Raw genomic sequence first — 24,043 nt, forward strand, 5'->3', positions numbered from 1 at the left:
GCCCAAATATACTTTTTCGCTTTATTGGGAGGGAGGAGCCCTCAGGCTACGCCACTGCAGGTGTGGACTGAAATTTTATTTTTCATTTTGGATTAGAAAAGGCTACAATCTCTACAGCATCAGCCGGTTTTTATTTATAAAATGAAAAATGTAAACTAAAGATAAATGTTACTTTCAGTGTTTCTGAGATAGCATGCTTTTATTTTTTGAATTTGAGTGCAGAAAATGAAAATTTATAGTTATACTATTTGTATTTTGAAACCTGAGTAGAACATTTAGCTAGTTAATCTCACAAAACAATGTTTTCTCATAGCTTGAAAATAAGAAGGATGCTTTCTCCCCTCAACTACAAGAATTCTGCCTAGCCCACCCAATAGCTGTGATACGGGGCTTAACAAGTGTTTTAAAATTAGGTAAGTATACTTTTTCTGTATACAAACAAAAAGTAAAAAATGATGGGGGGGGGGAGCTAATGAATTGTCTGAAGCTCACTAGAAAGAATGGATAAATTATTAAGCTAGAAAATAAGGAATTAAATGAGAAACAAGTTGATTTGTCAGTTGTAAGTGACTGAAAAATTAATTTTGAATGTGTCCTGGATATTGTCCTTAAATCAAACAAATGTTTCTTGAAATTATTTTTTAAATTTGGTATGATCTATGATGTAAAGTTATGTTGATTTGTATGCACTGATCCAAGAAATGAATGTTCATCTCAAACAGTTCAATATATAGTAAAGCCTGTAAAGTTGACTACCCTAGTAAGCTGACTTGTTTTATCAGCTACAGAATTATTCCTGTTTCATATATATATATCAACCTCTATAAGTTGACCACTGAAGTACTGCACCGTCATGGTAACTTAAACAGGTTTCACTGTACTTTGCAATTTATGATGTACGAGGTTGGTTTCATCATAAATTATTTGTGAGTGATGATGAATGTTTGCTTCTTATTGTTGCTAATGTGATTATTAAGCGAGTTTTTAATACAGTGGTTTTCAGGATTTGTACATTCTTGGAAAACCATGAAAAGTGCTTGAAAAATAGTTTGTTTTTGAGTGCTTGAAAGCCTTAAAGTTTTAAAAGCTAATATCTGTACCTCAGAGCTTGAAGGATGTAACTCACATTATGGTAATTTTAAAGGGGAGAAGAAAAACTTTTTTTCTGGCTCATGTAAAGGATGGGACACACACTCTTTTAACCCCCAATAAAAAATTGCAAAGGATTTTAAAAAAAAAGAATTACATTCACAAGGCTCGATGTAGAATAGGCTTTTGCATACAATACACTTATAAATGGAAAATCACAATTCTTGGACTTTCATCAGTCTGGCTCTGAGGTACAGAAAAAATGCTTGAATTCTGTTGAAATTTATTGATTCAATGTGCTTTAAATTTTTCAAAATCATTTCATTAATGCTAAATCGATATGCCAAATACCTGTGTCCTGAATATATGCTTCTGACACTTGAAATTTCATTCCTTTGCATCCTTTAAATATTTTTATTTTATGGACAAATCATAGTTGTTTAGCTTAAATTAGCTTATTTAATATTTTATTTTAATAAATAATTTAATTTTTGGAAGCATGCCAGCATTTAACATGCTTCCTGAAAAATTGCTTCCCATTCTTGAGATTTTCAATCCTTGTGCATCTTATAAATATTTCATATTTTGGACAGTTGGAATTTTACACTTGAGTTAGCTTGTTTTACTTTTTATTTTACAACACAAAAAAGTTTTTTGTTTAAATATTTGTTTTTTTATGTTTTTTGAAAGCTTGATATGAATCCTTATTAGCTTATTATTGGCTATTACTGATATTTGAAAAATATGTTTTTATTTTATCAAATGAGTGTGTATTTTAATTTAAAATTTTTGTGTATTTATGTTTGTACTATTTCATGAAGTTGAATTTATATATGTCATGTTATTGTTGTCTGTTAAAGTACTTCATTGAATAACGTATATTACTAGGCAGATTTCTCGGTGATGGGGAGGGGATCACCTTTGTAAATTAAAGTTCTAACTCAAATGTTCAAAATATGCATTTATTTCAAAAATATAAGTATTTCTTTTGTCATGTGTATTTAAATTAATATTCAAAGTGGGCTCAAGTTTACATTTGGGGTATTAATCATTTTTGCAACATTAATTATTTTTTTTGGTATCGCAACTTCTATAAAATATTTTCTTTCTTACTAATTCTTAAAGTTACTTGAAAACAGTTACAATGTTTTGGTGGCAGAACAGCTTACACATACATATCATTGAGTTGCATACTTAGCATACCAATACATTATTTGCAAGGCTCAAATACCGTATATACTCACGTATTAGTCAATCTTGGGTATAAGTCGACCCCCCTCCATTTAGGAGGAAAATGGGGAAGCAATCCAAAACCTGTGTATAAGTTAAGCACCACTTTCACAAAAAATCAGTAACTTTTTGCCGCTAATTTTGAATATAAACGTTGTAAAAAGGAGGAAAATGGAATGCAATGAACATTTTTATGTTAAAAACGTCCGATTATTATTCTTTTGCACAATAATGGTTTACTTCTGCAATCGTGATTTTTGTAAAGGGTTTGATTTCACTGTTACGATTTTTGTTGATTGTTACTTTTATTTCAAATAAATAGCAATAAAATTCTGCGCTGTAGCCATATTATATATTAATTTTAGAAAAATAAGCATTAATTCATAATTGTCGAGAAAATTCGCGAATATGGCGATTCCTGCGTTTTTTGCGTAGTCAGCAGTTTACTGTAACTATATTTAGACTTTATTTCACAGTCAGACCATGTACAGTTATAGCAGAGTGTATGAGTATTTAATTCTGCTTAAAAGAGTTGAATTAAAATCAGGAAAATTTTCACTCTTTCAAGAGTTTTTGTACTAAATTTCTCCACCTATACACAAGTATATACAGTATTTTAAAACTTAGTAAATTTGGTTTCTTCTCATGAAGTTCAAAGCACTAATGACTCTGCGATTATGGAGTTGTTTTTCAATTATGAGCTTGTTGATGCATGAAACTATTATTTAAATGTAAAGGATACAAAATAAAACAACATGGGATCTGCTCCCTTTGACAGAGTTTTTCAGAAATTTTTAGAGAAACTTTTGATGCAGTAGATTTTTTATCTTATTAGTAGATCAAAGTTTTTCTTGCTGTAATAAATACATTTTTGTTTTCCTATACTTTTTATGGTATTTCTTATTTTTATATGTTTAAATTAAATAAAATCTGTATATAATACTTATAGTGCAAATTTGTGGCAAAACCTTAAGAAATATTTTTTAAATTTTGAAAAGTGCTTAAATTTCTTTCCCCTGAAGAGTTAGAACTCTGGTTTTTATCAAAAAACTAAAAAAATTTCAATTTCTGTCACATTCCTGTTCAAAATATATAAATATATAATTTTTTTCTTCCAATTTTAGATTTAGGATTATTTTCAACAAAATCACTTATTGAAGCCAATCCAGATCACTCTATAGAAGTGAGAACGCAGGTAAAAAAAACTTTTCATTACTTAATAATTTAAGCATTCGCATGCAAAAACATCTCTGTAGTATACATTTTAAAATTATATTTTCTTGCAAATTGGTTGTGAAAAGCAAAACTCTTAATAAAAAATGATTTTAAAGCACTCTACAAATTTTCAGAGTAACAATAGACTTTGGCACTTAGATCATGCTGTTAATATATTAAAGTTTTGCTGTGGTCAGACCTTCACTTGGCATTTAACCCATTATAATCTCTTTTTCTCCTCTTTTTAAAAGTAATCTCCCCACGCTTTTTTTAAGCTCTTAATTTCATCTTAGAAATATGGTAGACAGTTAGTATTATCTTCTCTTTATTTTCTCTTTTAACATTGTGCAGAATAAGTACTTTGTAGTGCCGTAAATGTGACAAACACAAGTCACTACAGTAAATTTGTGGTTATCTTCCTTGGGCAGATAAACCACAGTATCTGCAAAAATGAGTTCCAGATGTTTGAAGAAACGTTTCTGATCCAACACAAACAACAGGGAAATGTTGGAATCTAATGTTTTTTTCCCTGTTTTTTTTTTTTTTTTTTTTTTTTTTTTTTTTTTTTTTTTAGCAGAAACCAAATGTGCAAGCTTGTAGAATAAAGCTATTGCACAATAAATGACAAAAATGCAAAAAAAAAAAAAAAATCTTGGTTTCATTGAGTTTATTAGAGATTATATGATTATATGAAGATTATTTTCTTTGATAAATGTATGTTTCACTGGAAAGTACAATTAACTTTCGATAGCTCCAAATCCCAGGGAACCAGCTGAAACATTCAAGTCATTGGTAGTTTGAGTTATAGGAAGTTCCCACAGCCTTCTACAAGAGTTTGAGACGCAAACACTGTGAGATAATATTATATTCAAGATATAAGGCTTCGAGCTATTGAGAGTTGACTGTAAATATTTATTTGCTGCATATTCTATGGCATCCTGTTATTCTTACCATTTACAAGATTTTTTTTTCTTTTTTTTTTTTTAAATGTTTAAACAGTGGAAATAAATAAAATCAACTTTGCATATACTATAGTATTGTACAATTTGTAGCCTGTGTTTGAAGTACCAGAAGTAATTACTCTTTGCATCCTACATATACTTACAGCTCATGCAGTCTTCTGATGAGAATTGGGATCCAGAAAGGAGGAAACAAGTTTGGCGTTGCGAAAGTCATCGATCACATACTTCAATTGCACGTTATGCACAGTATCAAGCATCATTCTTTCAAGAATCTTTAAGAGTGAGTTTTTTTCCTTAGACTTTCTTACGGTAAACTGGGCCGTTTTGGAGCGTTAATGTTTTGCTTTTCAGTCAAATTATTCATTGACTTTCATTCATCATATTATCATTACAAAATGGAGTAACGGTTTTTTAATTGTGTTTGGGCAATTCCACAAAAATATCAACATGCGCATCAAAATTTCAATATTAACAAAACTATAAGTATTGTGTATCATTTAAAAGCTTGAAATTTATATTTTAAAAGTGTACCAAGTTAAATCTTAATTTATAATTTTTTGTATAGAAAATAAGCCGTAATATATGCCTATGTCTTTTCCGGATTTTTTGGGGAAAATTTGGCATGTCGTAATCAAATTCAGCTTAAAAAGTACAATAATAGAGGGGAAAATATCTTTTTAAAAATTAAAACACTCCTGTTTGTGAAAATTGCAACACCACGAAGGACTTACATGAATGAGCTGAAATAAGGCAGGAAATGTAAAGTATGGCATGATATGCAAATGATTAGAATTGCAGACCGGTAGCGCATGCGTATGCTGAGCAGCGCCCTCTGAACGGTGAATTGAACCAAATATAAATAGATGGCTGTAGCGAAGCGTGTTTGATTATCGGTGGTTATATGCTAGAGTAAACGTTAACTGAATATTTACTATGCCTCTTCGATGAAAGAAAGCGAAATTTGAGCAAATTTCGGAGTTTGAACGGGGCAGAATCGTCGGCCTTCGTGAAGCTGGATTGTCTTATCATGCAGTAGCTGCTCGTGTACAGCGTAACAGCAGCACAATCATGCGTGTTTGGAAGCAGTGGACGGCCAAGGGTTGGAAATCCGGGAGTGGACTCCAAATTTTGACGTCAGCTTGCGATGAGACACCTGGTGCGTATGGCGCTGACAGACGGCACAGCTTCTTCTAGACAATTGGCAGCACACTGTTCAACAGCTACAGGTGTTTCATTGTGTCCTTCATCAATTTGGAAACGTTTGCTGCAGCGTGCGCTGCACGCAAGGATTTCTTCATACAGGATTCCGCTTACGCAAAACCATTGCCGCCTGCGGCTACAACGGGCCAATATACATAGGAGCTGACTTGCTGATTGGCAGCAGGTCATCTTTTCTGACGAATCTCACTTCAATTTGTGGAACCATGATGGCTGAATTTGTGTCAGGCACTATGCCAGTGAACGGCACATTCTGGAGTGCATTATCGAACGCCACAGTGGACGAACACCTGGATCTGAGATGCCATAGCATATCATGGACGATCCCAATTGCTACCAATTGTGAGCAATTTGAACAGTACCCAATATGTAAACGAAGTTTTACAGAACCAAGCTATCTATTCCCTTCCTGCAAGAATTGCCAGGGGCTGTATTCCAGCAGGATAATGCCCGTCCACATGTCGCTAGGGCTGTCAAATCCTACCTTGATTCACAGCAGGTACAGCTTCTTCCTTGGCCTGCATATTCCCCAGATATGTCACTGACTGAACATGTGTGGGATTTTGTTGGGCGGCGTCTCGCTCGTGATCCTCGTCCTGTTGCTTCGACAGACAAACTTTGGTTGTGCATTCAAACAATATGGAATACTCTTCCGCAGGCAGATATTCAAATTTTGTTTCACTCCATGCCGGGTTGTGTAGCAGCTCTTATTGCGGCGCATGGTGGCCACACAAAATACTAATTTCTATCTCTTTTTATTGTTTGTTTGGTTTGAAAATGTAATCATTTATTTGTATCATTGCCACTCAACTGTGTATTAAATTTCATTCAACTACGATGCTTCCTTCATGGTGTTGCAATTTTCACAAACAAGAGTGTATTTTGGGGTTTATGTTTCAAAATACTAATCGTTTTGCTGTGTGAATGTCTGTCAATTACCCGTCGAATTGCCCATTTAGTAATTTTGCCCGAAATACTAGTGCTGTTGCTTTGTTTGATCATGTGCCAAATGCCATTTTCAAGTTTTTATAAATGATTTTTAATCAAATGAGATACATTGAAAAAAAAATTCTCTCAAGTTAATGTATGTTTTTTCTTCATAAGCTCAATTTCAGTTGAATTTTATTCATGGAGTTAGCATTAAAAGTTTCTTCTTTCTTCTTTTCCCAGGAAGAGCAAGAAAAAGCTCAATCTGCAGCCCATACTACTCGTGAGTCTGATAGTGACTCAAACTCATCTCTCTCACGGTATGGTTGGACACTTGGTTTGCTTAATCATTTTTCTCATTTCTTATGATTCATCAAATAATAGCTATTTTAAATTGATTTTAGGAGTAAAAAAGGAAGGAAAAATGGTGTTTTTAAAACCATTAAATTTGGAACCAATGTGGACTTGTCAGATGAAAGAAAATGGCGAGCACAGCTGCAGGAGCTTACAAAATTACCTACTTTTTTTAGGGTAAATACCTTTATCTCAACTATTAGAACAGCTCAATTACTACAGTAGAAGTATTTTTTAGTCAATTTTTTTAACCCTCAGCTATTCTTACATATATTTTCTCATTCAAAATATCACTAATAATGATTATTAAAATCAGCATGACTTGTTTAAATTAATCTTTCCTAATAGAAATTGCTTGTTTCCTAACATTTCTGCATTTTAATGATAAGGCTTTAATTAAAACTCATTCATAAATAATAAGAATCATTAAAATAATGAATAAAAACCTTCTTTTTTTGATGAATTTTTATTAAAAGTTAGATGTCATTTCTTATACATCTGTTGTATTTACATAGATTTTTCCAGGCTCCAAGAATTCTATCGTATGTTGGTTAATTGAACTGTTTATTTCTAAAGCCAGTCAAGTGCCAATCTCTAAAATTTTGAAAAATCATTTTTAGCATCCTGTTTAGTTTCTATCATTATAACTATTTTAAACTGTAAAGGATACTCAGTTAGGTATATTTCTTTCAGTAAAAACTGTTATCTCTTTAGCATATTTTTATACATTTTATATTATTTTGACATTTGGTTTCTGAAATGAACAATTCAATTATAGAACAATTGGACAGCGCTTATCCCTCCTGCAACTTTTTTGAAACACCTAAATTAACATTTTTGAAGTAGAATTGGGGGTGGGAGCAAAGCGCTCAAACATCTAGAAACATCAAATTATGTAGAAAAATGTCCTACAAAGTCCCAAAGGGGAAACTTAGGTTTCCTTTTTACGTGTTTGCATGTGCGCAATGCAAAGGAGGGTAATGTGTTTATGAGTCTATATATGTTTGTTCCTATGTGGCGTTTTAGATGCTAAATGCATTGGTCAATTTTAATGATTCTTATGTCAATCGATTTGTCTTAACCTTGGAAATCTTACTAAACACATGACAGTAATCAAAATTCACCATATCAACAACCAGTCATCATATTGTCAGTTCGGGGACAAATGCAGGTAGCGTTTTCTCAGCTTGAATTTTTTTTACTAAGTCAACTAATTCGATTTTCATCTCCAAGAAGTTGCATTTGTGTTTGTCGGGATTTGGGGGACTGAGTTTTGCAACATGTGCTTTCTTGATGGGCTTTTATAGTTTTGCATGAAAGATTTGACTGACGATGTTTCTAAGCTGGCGCCATCATAAGTTATACAGGCTGTTTATATAGCTGTGTTTGACTTAAGTTCACACATTTTTGCTAAAGATCAATCATGTGTAACTTTAAACTAAATTAGGTCCCTAAAGGGACTAATAATCAGTAGTTTAGACCTTTGCAAGTTACTTAATAATCCTCAAAATATAAACTCTCTCTTAATGTCAAGGTTGCAAAATTTATTGTCCTATAATCATAATAACTAAATCAATGAAAATTAACTAAAAAGTGTAAAATAAAAAATTATTAAATAAAAACAAAAAACCCGACTGCATAAAAACCAAAAAAACTAAAAAGAAAAAAAATATAAGCCCAGTAGTTGAGAATGTTATTAAGTACTACTGAAGAGAACTAAACCATTAAAATACTTTTATAATCGATACACACATCAGACAAATCATAAATTCAAAAGCAGAATAGAAGGATCAACAGTCAGGGGCCCATTCTTTTTTGTCAAATCAAGGAATTCTGTGAAATTTGAATAAGTTATCAGTAGTGAATAAGTAGCCCTCATAGATGGAGAAGTATGGAAGTATTTTTGTTTGGGCGATAAGCATATGTTTTTGGGGGTATGAGAGTTAATGAGAGGTGTGAAACAAAAAGTCTTTCTCTCGACTAGGCCTAAACCAGCTTTTAAGGTTTCTTTTTGGAATGCTGGTGGTTGAACAAGTTGCTTGAATTGAAGACTGATTTTAAATCAATTGATCAACATTTGTAACTATTGCATTTTAAATAGTCAAAAAATTTTAATGTAATGGGCATTGTTAAGAGTGGTGCCGCAGACACTAAAGAATGTTTTAACATACCTGGATATCTGAAGTTTGTGTTAAAGCGTTTAAGACAAATTGCCACTGGTATTATTGTTTTTGTAAAACTTTCACTAAAGGTAAAATTAACAGCATCTCTCCAGATGACTGCTGAGGATACATTAGAATTTGTGCAAATCCATGTTTAAAGACAAGATACTCAATTTAAATTATTCATGCTGTACAGTTCTTCAAAGAATAAACCTGACTTTGAGAGAATATTCGTGATTGGGATTGTAAATCACTTATTCTTGGAGATTTCAATGCTCCCTCAGTTGGTAGTGTAGTTGAACATCATACTTATTTAACACTAGAAAGACGGCGTTTTGTGTATACCTAGAAAGACTAGCAGCGGTCACTTTGACCACCATACTGAAAAGATTGGAAATTTCCTCCTTTCGGGATTCTTAACCATAGAAAAGATATGTTTTAACATATCAGAATTTGATTTAACAATATAGTCTGCAAATAAGTCTCAGATAGCTTTTTTTTTTTTAATTTTATGTTCGATCAAGTCAAATACATGCTTTACACAATTGGCATTGAGAAAGAGCAAATTTGTACAAAAAAGAGGAAATTTTCTTAGCATATAATAACTAAAAGTACTATAATCAACCATGCATGTGTTTGGTGTAAAGAAATTTTGAATAACGCAAGATACCGTACATTACTATCTTTTACAGTGTTTCGAAATACTTATATTATCAGGTCACCTGTATATTAGCCATTGACGTTTTTTTTTTTTTTTTGGCAATCAGAACAAATGCTCATAGATTTATTTCTGCACACAATTTTAATCTTTTTCCTAAGGTAGATACTTATTTACATGCAGCACAATTGATCGGTGGAGGTAACCTGGAGGAAATTAGAGAAATATTTGCTTTATGTTTTTGAAAATTTCCCCCTTTTTTTCGGCGTTGGGTCCTTTTCCCCTTTTGTTTCACTGCTTTTTATATACTGATCATCAGTTTTTATTAGTGAGGTTCTTCTGATTCTAACTCAGAAGAACAATCCTTTTCCACAAATCTAGGCTCTGAAAAATATTCGCAATAATCTCATGAAAGCTAACTATTCTTCGCTAGGAATATGTTTCTCTTCAGATAAGTCAGACTGTTCATTCAAACCATAATCTATTTTAGATAAATCTGCAACAGTTTCAGGAATTGATGCTCCTATAAGTTTTGCTTGTCAATGGTTCTTCTCGACATCATAAAGATAATTATGTGACTAAGCACTTCATTATTATCTAAGAAAACAAAGGTCAATGTCTCAAGCAAAGCACATGTTTTGGGGCACAAAAGTATTCCAGCAAACATTTTTGGAATTTACCTGTTTATATTTACTTCTTTTTAGACCCAAAGTAATTTCACGTGTCCAGTCACATGCTTTTCAAATTTACCTTTCTCAACTTTCCCCCCTGTGCAGATAGCAGAAAACTGAAACCATGCAACCAGCAGGTGTTTCGCATTTTCCTAACAATTCAAAGAACTAAACTTTGACCAAAGAACAAAATGACCGTAGTCAGTCTTTCTAGGTATAAACCTTTATAGCGACTATAATAATAACCCTAAAGAAAAAAAATACTGTTGTAAGATCTTAATAAATAGTTAGGAAAAGTCAATGAAGGAAAAAGAGTTTGAAAATTAAACGCAGCAAATATGAGCATTTGAAAATCGTTTGCGGTTAGACGGTCGAAAGACGGAGCGGTCAAAATGACCGCTTCCGTCTTTCTAGTGTTAAATCATATTGATTTTATTGAAAGTAAAGAGGACTCTCCAACTGTCCTGTCTTTCAGTAGAAGTGTCTCCCATCCTGATCTACTTCTAGCCCATCCCACTTTTAAATAAAATCAATCATTAATTAATTAATAGTCTGGGTCATGCTAGTCATAAATTGGAAGACATAGATTCCCTTGTGGGGAACCATCATTAGGACTATATCATTTGCTATTGATAATTTAAAAAACAATCCGGAACACAACATGGTGTTTCTTATTGATTCACAAGCAGCTATTTTGTCACTGACAAGTACAAAAGTATAATGAAAATGCTCATGTCCAACTTAAGAAAACTAGGAAGTGTCGCACTCCATTAGATTTCGAATCTTCGTTACACTTTCGGAAATGAGTAGGCAGATCAACTTGCTAAGGCTGGATCTCTGATGATCCAGATTCTCCTCTGCCTTTGCCTAACGTTAAATTATTTTTAGCAAACTAAAAAATAACTTGAGCTCTTCATATACAGTTGACTCTCTGTTTAACAACTTTCAAGGGACCACAAAAAATCGTCCTTAAGTAGAAAGCATCCTTAAATAGAATGCTTTTAACACTGTAGTGCTTTCGTGTAATCACTGAACATGACTATTTGCAAAAACATCTGCATAAAATTGGAATAAAACTCACTCTGTTGCCCTCTGTGTCACCAGGGTGAGACGGAAGATGATCTTCTCAGGAATTGCCCGATTATTTTAAAATTTATAAACAACAACTTTAAGGACACTAAATTTTATTCACATTTTTATGCTTCTTCTTCTTACTGGGCTGCTCGTTGATTAATAGTAGAAATGCCGCAGATGGGCGTAAGATTAAAATATATGGCCTGAGATAAAGATTCATAAAATTACTTCAATTATTTTTGTGACTTTTTAAACTTCATTTCAGGTGTCATATTTCAGAAAAATGTATTTCCTTTTTTTTTGTACTGAGAAAGTTTTTATGTACTAAGATCCCAAACTGTACATTTTTGTAAAGTGAAATGCGCAAGACGGTTCTAAAAAGTGTTTTTAATTTTCATTTGATATCTTTAGGTGGTTTCTGCTGGAAATATGCTCAGTCATGTTGGTCACGTAATTCTTGGCATGAACACTACTCAATTGTACATGAAAGTCCCTGGTTCGCGTACCCCAGGTCATCAAGAGAATAACAACTTTTGCTCAGTAAATATTAATATTGGCCCAGGAGATTGCGAATGGTTTGGTGTTCCAGAGCCATACTGGGGTATCATGAATAAATTGTGCGAAAGGTAATTTTTAAAATAACATTTCAGGGTTCTCAGGGCTCCTTGAAAATCCTTAAAAGTGCTTTATTTTAGTGCTAGGTTGTAAAGTGCCTTTGGAAGTGCTTAATTTTTAGCAAAAATTTTTTTATTTTTTGACAAAGTGCTTTAGTTTTGATTTTTTAAGTAAGTCTTTATAAAATGAAAAATTCTGTCATTTTTTTCCCAATCATTTCTTTCTGTATTATTTCAAATTCAATTGTTGATTTCTTTTACTGGAATTTCACATTTCAAGAATTATGACGGTTACTTTGTTAATGAGATTTCAATTATTTTTTTTCTTGCCAAATTTATATCCAATATTTTCAAAAAGCCTTCCCTGCTCCCATTTTCTGTGTCCTTTTTTCATTTGCAAAAACTGAAATGCAGCAAAGAAGTTAATTTACTTTGCATATCTCACCAAAATTCATTGAACGAACATTTTTAAGCAATTGCATAAATACCCATTTTTTCCTGCAAAAATGTTTGCAGACTTATGTAGACTTTTTTTTCTGGTCTTTTCCCTTGTATAATTGTAATTTTTTATTTGAAGTTTTGAAACTACTTTAAAACTTTTAATATTATTAAGTCTTTTCTACTATTATTATACTTTGTTATTTTAACACTTTAATCACATGTATGTGGATAGGAAAAATCAAAGTTCTTTGTGCCCAGAGTTTAATTTAGTTTTTAAATGCTTTATTAATAAATTCTTATAATTTTTTTTATGCTAGTGTTTTAAATTATCGATCTAGAAACACAAACCTTAGGTCAGTTTTTTTAAAAATAATTTTTAAAGGCAATATTGAACCTTTCTGCAAAATCATAAAACGCTCCACAAAACCACTGTTGACGGTTCTCAAATCCTTTGTGTAACAATTTCAATCCTTTGCATTTTTGTTCTCAATATTCGTTTACGCTGTTGTCTTAGTTTTTGAATTTCATTCAACTGAAATTTATATTTTCTGTATTTTTCTGTTTGTTTCTGGGATCTTCAGGCAAAGAAAATATTATGATTTACCAAGAACACAAAGAAATCACCCTAGTTGGAGCACAAGTAGGGTGCTTTAAAGTGCTTTATTTTTATTTCCATTTTGAAGTGGGAAACCTGTTTTCTAGTAGAGAAATTTTTCCTCACAAGAAAAATTCAAGCAGGGATTTGTATGAATATTATTATAGTTCTGTCTCCAAAATCCAGACATCTAAAGTCTGAAAACCTCTAAAAGCCAAACTTTACAAATAGTGCCTAAATCCAAAGATAGATGGTGCCATCAATCACTTGGTTAATTTTTTTGCTAATACCATGATTGTAATCTATGAAGTAGGAAAAGTCAAATTTTAGCTTATACTCGAGTTGCAAAATTTTTTCGTTCTATCTTCATCCAAAAGTAGGATGCACATTATTATTAGTGCACATTCGGGCATACAGTACAAAGCTGAAACTCAGGACATTTTTAACTTGTACATCACTATCACAACCTATTTCTTCTCTAAGGAAGCATAAATTAATAAAGGTGCCAATTTCAAACATATTCCAACTTACATTTTTGTTTGTAAGCACATGAATTATTTAGACATTTTTACCCAATTAATATATAATGGAGATTTCTGAAATTTACCTAAGACCATCTGTTGCTGAGAATCGCATTTAATAATGAAGACAATTTTTACCAATTACTTGATTTAAAATTGAATAATAAAAATGGGAAAAATAAACATAAATGAAGATAATCTTTGTTTGTTTTTTTAGAAATGGCTCTAACTTTCTGCATGGATCTTGGTGGCCAATTCTAGACGACTTGTTTGCAGAAAGTGTACCTGTATATCGGTTTTTACAAAGGCCGGGTGATCTCGTTTGGGTGAATGCTGGCACTGTGCATTGGGTTCAAGCTGTAGTGAGTGTACAATTTTAAATTGTACTGTTTTTAATGATGAAAGTAATTTCATATATGTCCGTGTACCTATGAATGTATTTATAGAAATATCTTCTTTTTTTAAATACTTTGTACAACCTGTAAAATGTCTTATTTTGTAAAAATTTCCAAGAAAATTTATCAAATTTATTTATTTTTCTTAGAAAATAACTGCAATAAATGCAATTCTGTTCTCTTTTTTTCTTAATGTATCTATAAAGCTTCCTTTGCTTGCTCTTTTCTTCAAGAAGCTTTCTTTCAATTCAATAAACGTAAGGAGCCTAAAAATGATGCTGTAATTTATTGTGATAGAAAATCATACTAACAAAATAGAAAAATAAAGTACAATCTTCACAAGCCTTTATTATGTGATCTGGATAAATCTAACTCATATCTTATACATGCAATGTGTGCAGAGCATTAACTAAAGTGACACCTTCTTGCTCAAGGCAGATTATCTAATATTTCTGTTGGATGCAAACTTTTTTGTGTGTGCAATTAAAAGCCCCACAATTTGCATAAGCTTAAGTAAAATGCTATTGCTGTAGCCAAAGTTTCAAACAATACCTTAATATTCTAACAATAGTTTAATTAATATCTAAAATATTACTAAAATTGATGCCTAATTTTCTGTCTTGCATATCAATTAGTATTATCTCAGTTGGTCTTGCAAATTTTAGCATTTAACTTAAGATATTTTTTTTGTTAAATCGCATGTATGTAAAATTTCATTTCCTCTTAGCTTTAAGTAAAAAGAAAAAATAATAAAGGTCAATTCATTTGCATCAATTTTAAGATATCTTTATCTGTTTAAACATCCAAGCAGTATTGAGATTTTGCTTTAAAGATGTTTGCATTTTGAAGGATGTGACACCAAAAAGGGGATGGGGCAAAGACAAGTCACTATACCATATTTTTGGGAGTATGCATTGCACCTCTTGTAAGCGCCACATCGTAAAACTTTCTAAAGGAAGAAAAAATTTCATTGTATGCCTCGCACCCATCATCAGCACCACACTCAAAGTTAAGCAATTTAAGAGCAATATTAAAACAATGAAATCCCATTACAGCGAACTTGAAGGGACCGCAAATTTTGTTCGTTGTAACAGGAATTTTGTTTTACTGGAATTCAAGTAATGCAATGACAATGAAATCTGGTCTGAAAATGTATTTTGTTAAAATGGATATTTCGTTGTATTAGTATCCATTGTAATGGAATTTTGCTTTAGTTAAGAAAACTGGAATGCAGTTTAAGCAAATTAAACATTCTGAAGATGTTTGTTAAATAATATATTTACTCATAGTTTAGGATCTTAAATCCACCAGCCACAGGCTTTATAGATTTTCAGATCGCTGGTGAACATTTCAGTGTGGTGGATGTAAAAACATTTAACGATCCCATTAATAGGTGTTTCAAATTGCAATCTTTGTGGCCAATTCACGTCCCCTTTGTGAGAGAATAACCATTCTCTCAAATCATTCATGCACAATGCGCGTTGTGACGTCCACTGTGTGCCATGTAGCACCGTCCTGCTGGAACCACATGTGTCGTTTGTTTCTATATCGTTAAGTTTGGACCAGGGAAATTGGTTGTCATCGTTTTTTAGTGCTCACTGTTGACTGATGGCCTCATGAACTTCCTTTTCAAAAGAGTATGAACCAGTGCATCCACCGGCCCAAAATCCCCACCTGTGAAGGGCTACCCCATCTGCCGTGAAATGGGCGAAAGGCATGCAATCCTTGCTCAAACAAACACTCATTTTGATGATAAAGTTTTATTATTTGGACATGCTGCTCAATTGCATTACTTGCCATGGGGGTTTAGCATCAGTGAGTGAATAATTAACAGCAGATTAGATAGATGTTAACAAAACAACATGGACATCTAGGCCACCAACATCTAACTGCACCAATTGAAATATATTTTAGATTAAAATACATAAAATATTACCTTTATTAACTTTGAAGGTTGATTATAATTTTTAACTTAGTGAATTATCTCTTCTGAGCCTTGACTTTTACTTCTTTGTGGTTTTAAATTCTCTTCATAAAGTGTTACATAATGAAGGAGAAAACAATTCTATATTGTCAGTAGCTTTATTCTATTTCTTCCACATAGATTATATATTTGTCAACATTTTTTATATTTCTTTCTTGTTTAACAGGGATTTTGCAATAATGTTGCCTGGAATGTGGGACCATTGAATGCAAAACAGTACCAATTAGCTGTTGAGAGATATGAATGGAACAAACTTGAAAATTATAAATCAATTGTTCCTATGGCCCATTTGACATGGAATCTTGCAAGAAATCTGAAGCTTTCAGACCGGAAGCTGTTTGAACAAATTAAGTAAGCCATCATGACTTAATAAGTGAAATGTGCCATTAATGGAGCTTTTCAGTATATAGCCTTATTTTGCATTTTTCTCTCATAAAAAAATAAATTAAAAAAAAATCTGCTTATTATGTATTTTTTTACTGCTGCAAATAGTTTCAAACACTCAATTGATAATAAGAAAGGTATTTTTCATTTGAATTGCATGGTTTCATAAAACATACATTTTTTGATTGGATATATTTATTTGAATGTTTGTCAAAGAGTTAGCACATTTGATCCTTCTCTTGTGCATTTGAAACAGCATTCTAGCTTATGATTTAAACTTAATCTTACAGTTAGAGTTAATGTTTTCAGTACTGAACCAAAAATACAATTCCAATGCTGGGTATTTTAAAAAAGCAGCATACTGATATTAATACAGATATTTAAAAGGTTTTCAAAAGGAACAGAAACATGTTTAGTTTTACTGCCATATTTTATAGTTTTATGCAAAAAATGCGTGAGCAATTAAAATAAAAGCAATTTTGTTGTGAACAGTTAGGACTTGTAAAATGATAGAATGTATAATATAATGAAATAGTAATAATAATAAGATGAGTATTATAATAATTTATAACAAAACAGTAAAAATTACCTGTTATAGTATGATAATGCAAGAAGGAATTTTTAAAAAGTTATGAAATGTATAAGCATTATAATGAAAAAAGTCAATAGCATTATGAAGTTCAGTAATTCTGTTGTGTTGTTTATTAAGCAGGAGTGCACCCTCCTTAAGAGCAAGCCACTCCCTAATTATTGCAAAGACATCTCAAAAGCAAGAGCCCCCCAAAGGGAAAAATACCCCTTAAATCACCCCCTTAAAATTTTAATGCTGCAGCACTGTATAATTGCTCAGACATTGGAGTGTCTTGATCTTAAGCAATTGTAACATAAAATACTTAGGCAGAACCACTGTTAATTAGTCATCCTTCTGACATACTGCATCCACATCCAGTTTTATTGAAAGCAGAGCTGATGCAGCTTTACATATCATACATAATACATATATAAGTCAAATACATTATGTATATAAGTCAAATTTCCTATCAGAAGAATAATGTAAAGCATATACAGTGACCGCCGCTTATTAAAATCACATTTGTTCTCAGGACATTTAATTTTATAAAGTTGCTGATTTTATAAACCGGCATATCTACATTTAAAAAAAACGGAAGGTTTTAAAATTTAAGTACTTTAAAAAATGGTATGAATTACGTCATTTTTTTTTGTTTTAAGTATTTCAAAATATCATTTTAACTAAACATAAGGTGTTTTTTTTTTCAACACAAGGGTCTTGGCTTATTGCAGTATGGGAAACAGAATTGGAGTACAAAGACACAATATCTTTTGAGATTTTATTAAATGTTTTGTAACGTTCAACATTATATTATCTTCTTTCATCGAAAGTGCATCTTATATCATCAAGCGCTTTTCTATTATCCATTGAAGAGGGAAATTTGGCACTGAAATTTCCTCCTCTTCTGAAGCATATTCCTTCACTTCCTAGTGTTTTTTTTAATCAAATTTTTACTTATAATGTCCAAAATTTTGATTTTATAAAACGGCGATAATGATTTTATTAAAGGATGGTTTTAACAAGTTTTGGTATAGCAATGATTCTGTTCTTCCAGATATGATTTTAAAAAGCGGCTGATTTTATAATCCAGTGATTTTATTAGTGGCGGGTACTGTAATTGACTTCTGAACTGGATTTTTTATTTCAAAAATGGTTCCATAATTAAGGACAAGTGCTCTAGCTTGTTTTAGAGTTCAAAATGATCAAAAGTTCTTTTAGCATTTTAATAAGTACTTATCTTTGTATGTGTAACATATTGAAGTTATGAATGACAACAGTCTTAAGAGTCAAATCTTAAAAACAAAAAAATGCTCATGATATAGATATTATTACTTAAGTATTATTATTAGTTGGTTAATATGGATGCTGATGTTGGATTCAGTTTTGATAAAATAATAGTTGAAATATTATTGTATATTCGTTATGGCATATTAAGAAAACATAATAGTATAACGACATTTCTCGAAGGGAAATGTGGAAATGTTTGATCATCTAAATAAAATTTCCTGTTTCCATATTTTCTGCAGATATTTCTGTTACCAGTATGTATCTTAATATAAAGTATCAAACTTCTAGATGCAATTTCAAGCATCAGATATGATGTTAAAAGCATTAAGTTTTCAATGCATAAATTATATACATATTTTTTAAATGTTTTTTGCATAAAAAAGTAAAAAATAAATAATTAAGTAAAAAATAAAAAATCAACATTGGCCTACACAAATTGTTGTTTTGCATCTACGAGGGCAAATCAAAAAATCTTTGCGCCTATTTTTTATTCACCTAGAGCAGGTACATACAGGTATTTGCAAATATACGCAGTGTACTACGTACCTTACATTATTTCTCCACATAGTCACCACACCAGTTCAGACATTTGTCCTATTGCAGCACTAAATAAGAGATCCCCCTGTGGTAGAACTCTTCCAACTGCCTGTGGAACCACCGTCGGACCGCGTTCTTGGCTTCTTCGTCACATGTGAATCTCTGTCCTGCAAGAAAATTTCTTCCGGGAAATGAAAATCTGAAAATCACTAGGGCAAGGTCTGAACTGTAGATGCATTTCCCTGTGAATTGCTATGGGCTCCCTTGCTACATAGAAAACAAATAACACTTTGCTGCGCATAAGCTGTGGATGTCTAAAGAACAACTGTCATCTTAAATGACTGATAGCAACTCCGCTCTCCCGAGCAAAAAGCAGATACGGCTGGCGCGGTTCAAGGAACTGTCACTGCTGGGAATGTATATGTTTGCTTTGTATTCGCAGTCGTATTTCAGCTCAAAAACATAGGCGCAAATACGTTTTGATTTGCCCTTGTATTTTTAAGCACTACCATGGAATTATATTCTGAAGTGAAATATACTATTTTTATGATGTTGCTGTGCTTAAAAGGCCCATCTCAATACATGACTTAAAATTTAAAAAATATGATTTTTCATTACTATATTATTTTCCTCATAATGTTTTGTTCACGTACATATAAATTGGTTATATCCTAGGTACTTAATGGTTTATATATTTTTCCTACAGATACTGCTTATTACGAACACTCAGACAATGCCAAATGACATTAGAATTTTTAAAAGAGCTAAAGAAAGAAGTCAAATGGCATGGAAGAGGGAAAAATGAAGCTGCACATTACTGCGTGGGGTGTGAGGTAAAGTTTGTTATAGATTTTACCAATTGAAAGTGATTCTTCTTTTAATCCTCATAAAGCATACAGAAAAGCAAGTGAAATATCCTAAATAAGACTTATTCAAGATATTATGACATAAGAAAAATATCAGTAAATTCTGGAGATTTATTGCTCATCTCCTGATATGACAGACATTTTCTTTCATCACATTTTTTAAAGCACATGAAATGTGAGACATAAAATTTAAACTGAGTAGAGAAATAGTAAATCATAAACAATAGCACTAAGGTAAAAGCCGGAATCTAACTTATTGCTGCAGGGGTAGGAGTTGGACTATATTTCCTATATTTTGCAACAGCAACTGTCTTACATTTCCTATGTTCTCATAGTTTGTTGTAAATATTTTTAGAAAATGACTATTGCAAGAACTGTAGGTCAATTGATTCACACTTTCTTTCAAGGCTTGAAAAAAATAATTCAAGACTGCTTAAAACTGAGATACAGTATAACCCCTGATTTAATCATTGTCAAGGGACTGGAAAAAGTTATCCTTAAATCAAGGATATCATTAAATTGAGGAGCATATACATTCAATGCAGGCCAGACCAGTGAAATGTATCATTAAATTGAGGAAATTGTTAAATCGGCTATCTTTAAATCGAAGTTATACTATATTTGGCTGTTTAAATTTTATTACAAGTGTAGAATACTTTTCCAATATTTAAAAATTGTTTCAAGAGAAAGCTTCAGTGATCAATAAATTTTATGACAAGCTCTTCAAACTATTGATGGTGCTCTTTGTCAATGAGTTAGCATTAACCACAAAATGTTGGGAAGATTTAGCTGATATTAATATGGAAAAATGGCCAATTTCAAATACTTGAATGTAGGTAGGTAACTATGCAAAAAAAAAAAAAAAAAACCTGTATATTCAAAATTTTAATTTTCATGTATTTATTCAAAATTTAAATTTTAATGTCCTATAAATTGCAAGTTGATCACTTCTATCCCTATAGCTGAAGAAATGATGGTATAAGTTAACAATTGCTACTCTATTGAGAATTTTTGTATAATGTTTTTTTTTTTTTTTTTTTTTTTTGCCATAGCAATTGCTCTTCTGTCTAAAACATTTTATATGTGAACAATGTTGTAAATTAGCTCCTGAACCTTTTGTATAATAGAGAGGAAATAAATAATAAAAAAGATATTTAAAACAAATACTACAGTTCATAACACCATTTCAGTTTTAGTAAAAATAACACGCAGGAGAAAACTAGTATAAAAATCATTATACATATAAGTGTGTATAAAAAGTTTTGGAAATAAGTGTTAAAAAAAATTTGTATTTGAGATTGCGATGAAACATCAAAACTAAACTAAGTTCTAAAAAACAACCTGAAAACTCTTTAAAATATTTATTGAAAATTCTATGAAATATGGCTTGAATTTTTTTTAAAGTTTGCCTTAAATATTTCTCGAGCGCCACCACACATCTTCCAGTCCCCGCTGTCTACATTAGTGGAAAAATGGATGTTGTCATCCATTTTTCCACTATTGTAGATAGCGGGATTCCTGAATGTTATTTAGAAACTGCAGATGATCCCTTCTCACAGCATCTAGGGTCCCATGTTGTCATTCTTTTAAGGCAATCGCATAGTCAACTAGTCGGTCAGCAGGAAGCAAAAAATAGCTTGAGTCATAGTTGTGATACAATTTCCATTTGGCATCAGTGCTTCTAATTATAAAAGTTACTGTGCATTAGTTCTAAAAATATACAAGTTATAAATGGAATTAATATTTATGTATTTAAAATATTCGTATTTCTCCTTCAAGTTAGTTGTGTTTCTGTAATCCAATATTTGTTTATGAGGTCTAGATGTAATACTATTAAACTATAAACTTCAAAAAAAAAAAAAAAACTAAATAAATAAGTACTGTTGAACCTCGTTATCACGTCACCTTTGGGACTGTCAAGGAAGTGTCCTCATAGCGGGAGCGACGTCATAACGAGAATGGTTTAAAAATTCACAATTAAACATTAGTTTTTTTTAACAAAGTTAGAGTTTTAATAAAAAAATGGATGTTTTAATGTTTTTAGTTTGATTTAACTGATATAGTTTTGAATTATTGGTGGATAGCACGAAAATTATAAGAAAAAAGTACTTGACTTTTTTTCCCCTTCTAAAATGCTTCTCCAATAAGGCTTAATTCTTAAATAAACCCTCCTACTTTCCACAGAATTCTTTATTTTTGGCAAGAATTTGAGTGGATTTAGACGGCTAAGCTCCACCATTCAAAAGTGGGAAAACACGTTCTAATTCTTTTCTCCATATTTTTGTTCCTTTTGAATATAATGAGGGGCTCTTATCTCTTTTTCTCGTATGGGAGAGACCCCCTACAGCTTAAGGTAGCTATGAGGTGGCATGCGTAGTCAATAATAACACAACTCTATTATCCTTTGTCAGAGTCGGAAATTCCCACAATAATACTTTTCCAGATGTTTTCATTATTTTACTGAGAGTATTTCAATTGCAAAGAAAAATTTGATCCTGTCTAAGCAGCTCAAAGTGCCATTGTAACCGGAGTTTCACCAATTAACAGGGTTGTAAAATCTGGAGCCATATGGCACAAGTTCAGGACTTTGAAAAAGTGACGTGACATCCATAGTGTCATGAAATCCGGGTGTCGGGATAGCGAGGTTTGACTGTACATATCCTCACCTCAGAGCAATAGTAAGACATCTAATCCCAGGAATAACAGTAAGATATCTTACTTTTGTTCTGCAGCAATGATATATTGACTGATAAAATTGAGCCGTTTATGCTAAATATACTATAAATATATATATTAGCTGCATATACTTATGTTCAAACATATTTTACTGCTCCTGTAAAAAGTATATTACTGCATTTGTTATGCTTTTCTGGTTCATCAATCATCATGCTTTAGTGTTCATTCCAATCCTTTATTTTTTTCAGGTTGAAGTGTTTAACATACTGTTTGTAAAGGAAGTTGATAAAAAACATTTGGTTCACTGTTTAGGATGTGCTCGAAAAAGCAGTCCTATTTTAGAAGACTTTGTTATGCTTGAAGAGTACACAATGGAAGACCTAATGGAAGTTTACGATAATTTCATTCTTCACCCTGTATGTTTTTTTTTTTCACTTTCCTATGTGTTTCCATTATGTGATTAACATTTTTAATCATATTTGATGCTTGATAAAATTAAATTAGGTTATTATTTCATGATGTATGCTTTGACTTAATTTAACTAAGCATATCTTTTTCTATTCTCTCTCTCTTTCCAAGTCCTAATACACAGTTAAAACATGATGCACATTCTTAACCTGTCACCCATAAAGTTTCAGTTCAGAGTATCAATGTTACTAGGTCTTAATTTTACAGAAATTATTGAATGGTTTAAATTAAAGAAAGTGTGAGTTATGAGGTAGGATATTTCAATGCTTTTGATGAGTACAAAGGTTAAATCATGGTACTGTTTTAACAGTACCATGTTTAGAAAAACTGTAGGATAGTAAGAGTGATCGTAAGTAGTATTTCGTTTTCTATGTTTTGCCCTGGTAACCAAAAATTCTGAGTGTTAGTATAAAAGAAAATTGCATCATGTTTGGTTTAGTTGCTTTTACCAGTTTCTTTTTCCATTGTTTATAATTATTAATTTTTAAATTTTAAATTGCCAAGCATAAGTATGAAAATCCATTTTACTCCTATACATTTGCATCTACACTATCACACACACATACACATAAATATACACATACACGCAGCTTGTCCTTGTTAAAACTCTGAGACCTCTATTTTGGCAACTGTTAGTCCTAGATGCCTATCTCCAATTGCAAGAAAGGTGGAAAAATCCATAAGCCCTCCTAACGGACACCCCTCCAATGGGGACAGTTTTTAATTTCCCGAGAGTAAATGTATTTAGAATCTCTCATGTACAGACATGGAAACTATTTTGGTAGTCATTTACATTGACACATCCCTTTTTGAGAACAAATTAATTCAAGAATAAAAAATTTAATTTTGAGAATAAAAAAGTAAAGGTTATAATTTTTATAAAGTTGATGAAACCCACTTTGTTTTATAGAGCTCTGCAATATTAAACTTTGTCTTAATGTACAGAATGCTGCTCTGGTGAGACATTTTCCACAGATGCTTAGCAATTTTGTTTAAAGCCAGCATGGATGGCACGAAATTGAAATCTGTTGTCATCTGAAATGCAGTCATATGCCAGTGCTTTAATAGTTTGGATATTAAGCATTTACCAGTTGCCTGGTATTCAAATTAAAGAGCCTGGAGAACAACCAATGAATCAGTATTA

The 24,043-nt window shown here is 31.8% G+C and overlaps 1 protein-coding gene across 1 annotated transcript in view; it reads left to right on the top strand.

The window, feature by feature from the left end:
• Positions 1 to 24,043, top strand: part of LOC129218876 (lysine-specific demethylase 6A-like) — a 72,677-nt gene that overhangs the window by 47,888 nt on the left and 746 nt on the right. Inside the window, exons 11-20 of the mRNA XM_054853197.1 lie at positions 314 to 413; positions 3,444 to 3,514; positions 4,642 to 4,776; positions 6,885 to 6,961; positions 7,046 to 7,172; positions 11,972 to 12,186; positions 13,949 to 14,093; positions 16,277 to 16,461; positions 19,596 to 19,722; positions 22,680 to 22,847. Of these exons, the coding sequence (XP_054709172.1) occupies positions 314 to 413; positions 3,444 to 3,514; positions 4,642 to 4,776; positions 6,885 to 6,961; positions 7,046 to 7,172; positions 11,972 to 12,186; positions 13,949 to 14,093; positions 16,277 to 16,461; positions 19,596 to 19,722; positions 22,680 to 22,847 (1,350 nt within the window). The remainder of the gene's footprint in view (positions 1 to 313; positions 414 to 3,443; positions 3,515 to 4,641; positions 4,777 to 6,884; positions 6,962 to 7,045; positions 7,173 to 11,971; positions 12,187 to 13,948; positions 14,094 to 16,276; positions 16,462 to 19,595; positions 19,723 to 22,679; positions 22,848 to 24,043) is intronic.

The sequence above is a fragment of the Uloborus diversus genome, chromosome 3 (assembly GCF_026930045.1).
Source record: "Uloborus diversus isolate 005 chromosome 3, Udiv.v.3.1, whole genome shotgun sequence".
In the NCBI taxonomy this organism is placed as follows: Eukaryota; Metazoa; Arthropoda; class Arachnida; order Araneae; family Uloboridae; genus Uloborus; species Uloborus diversus.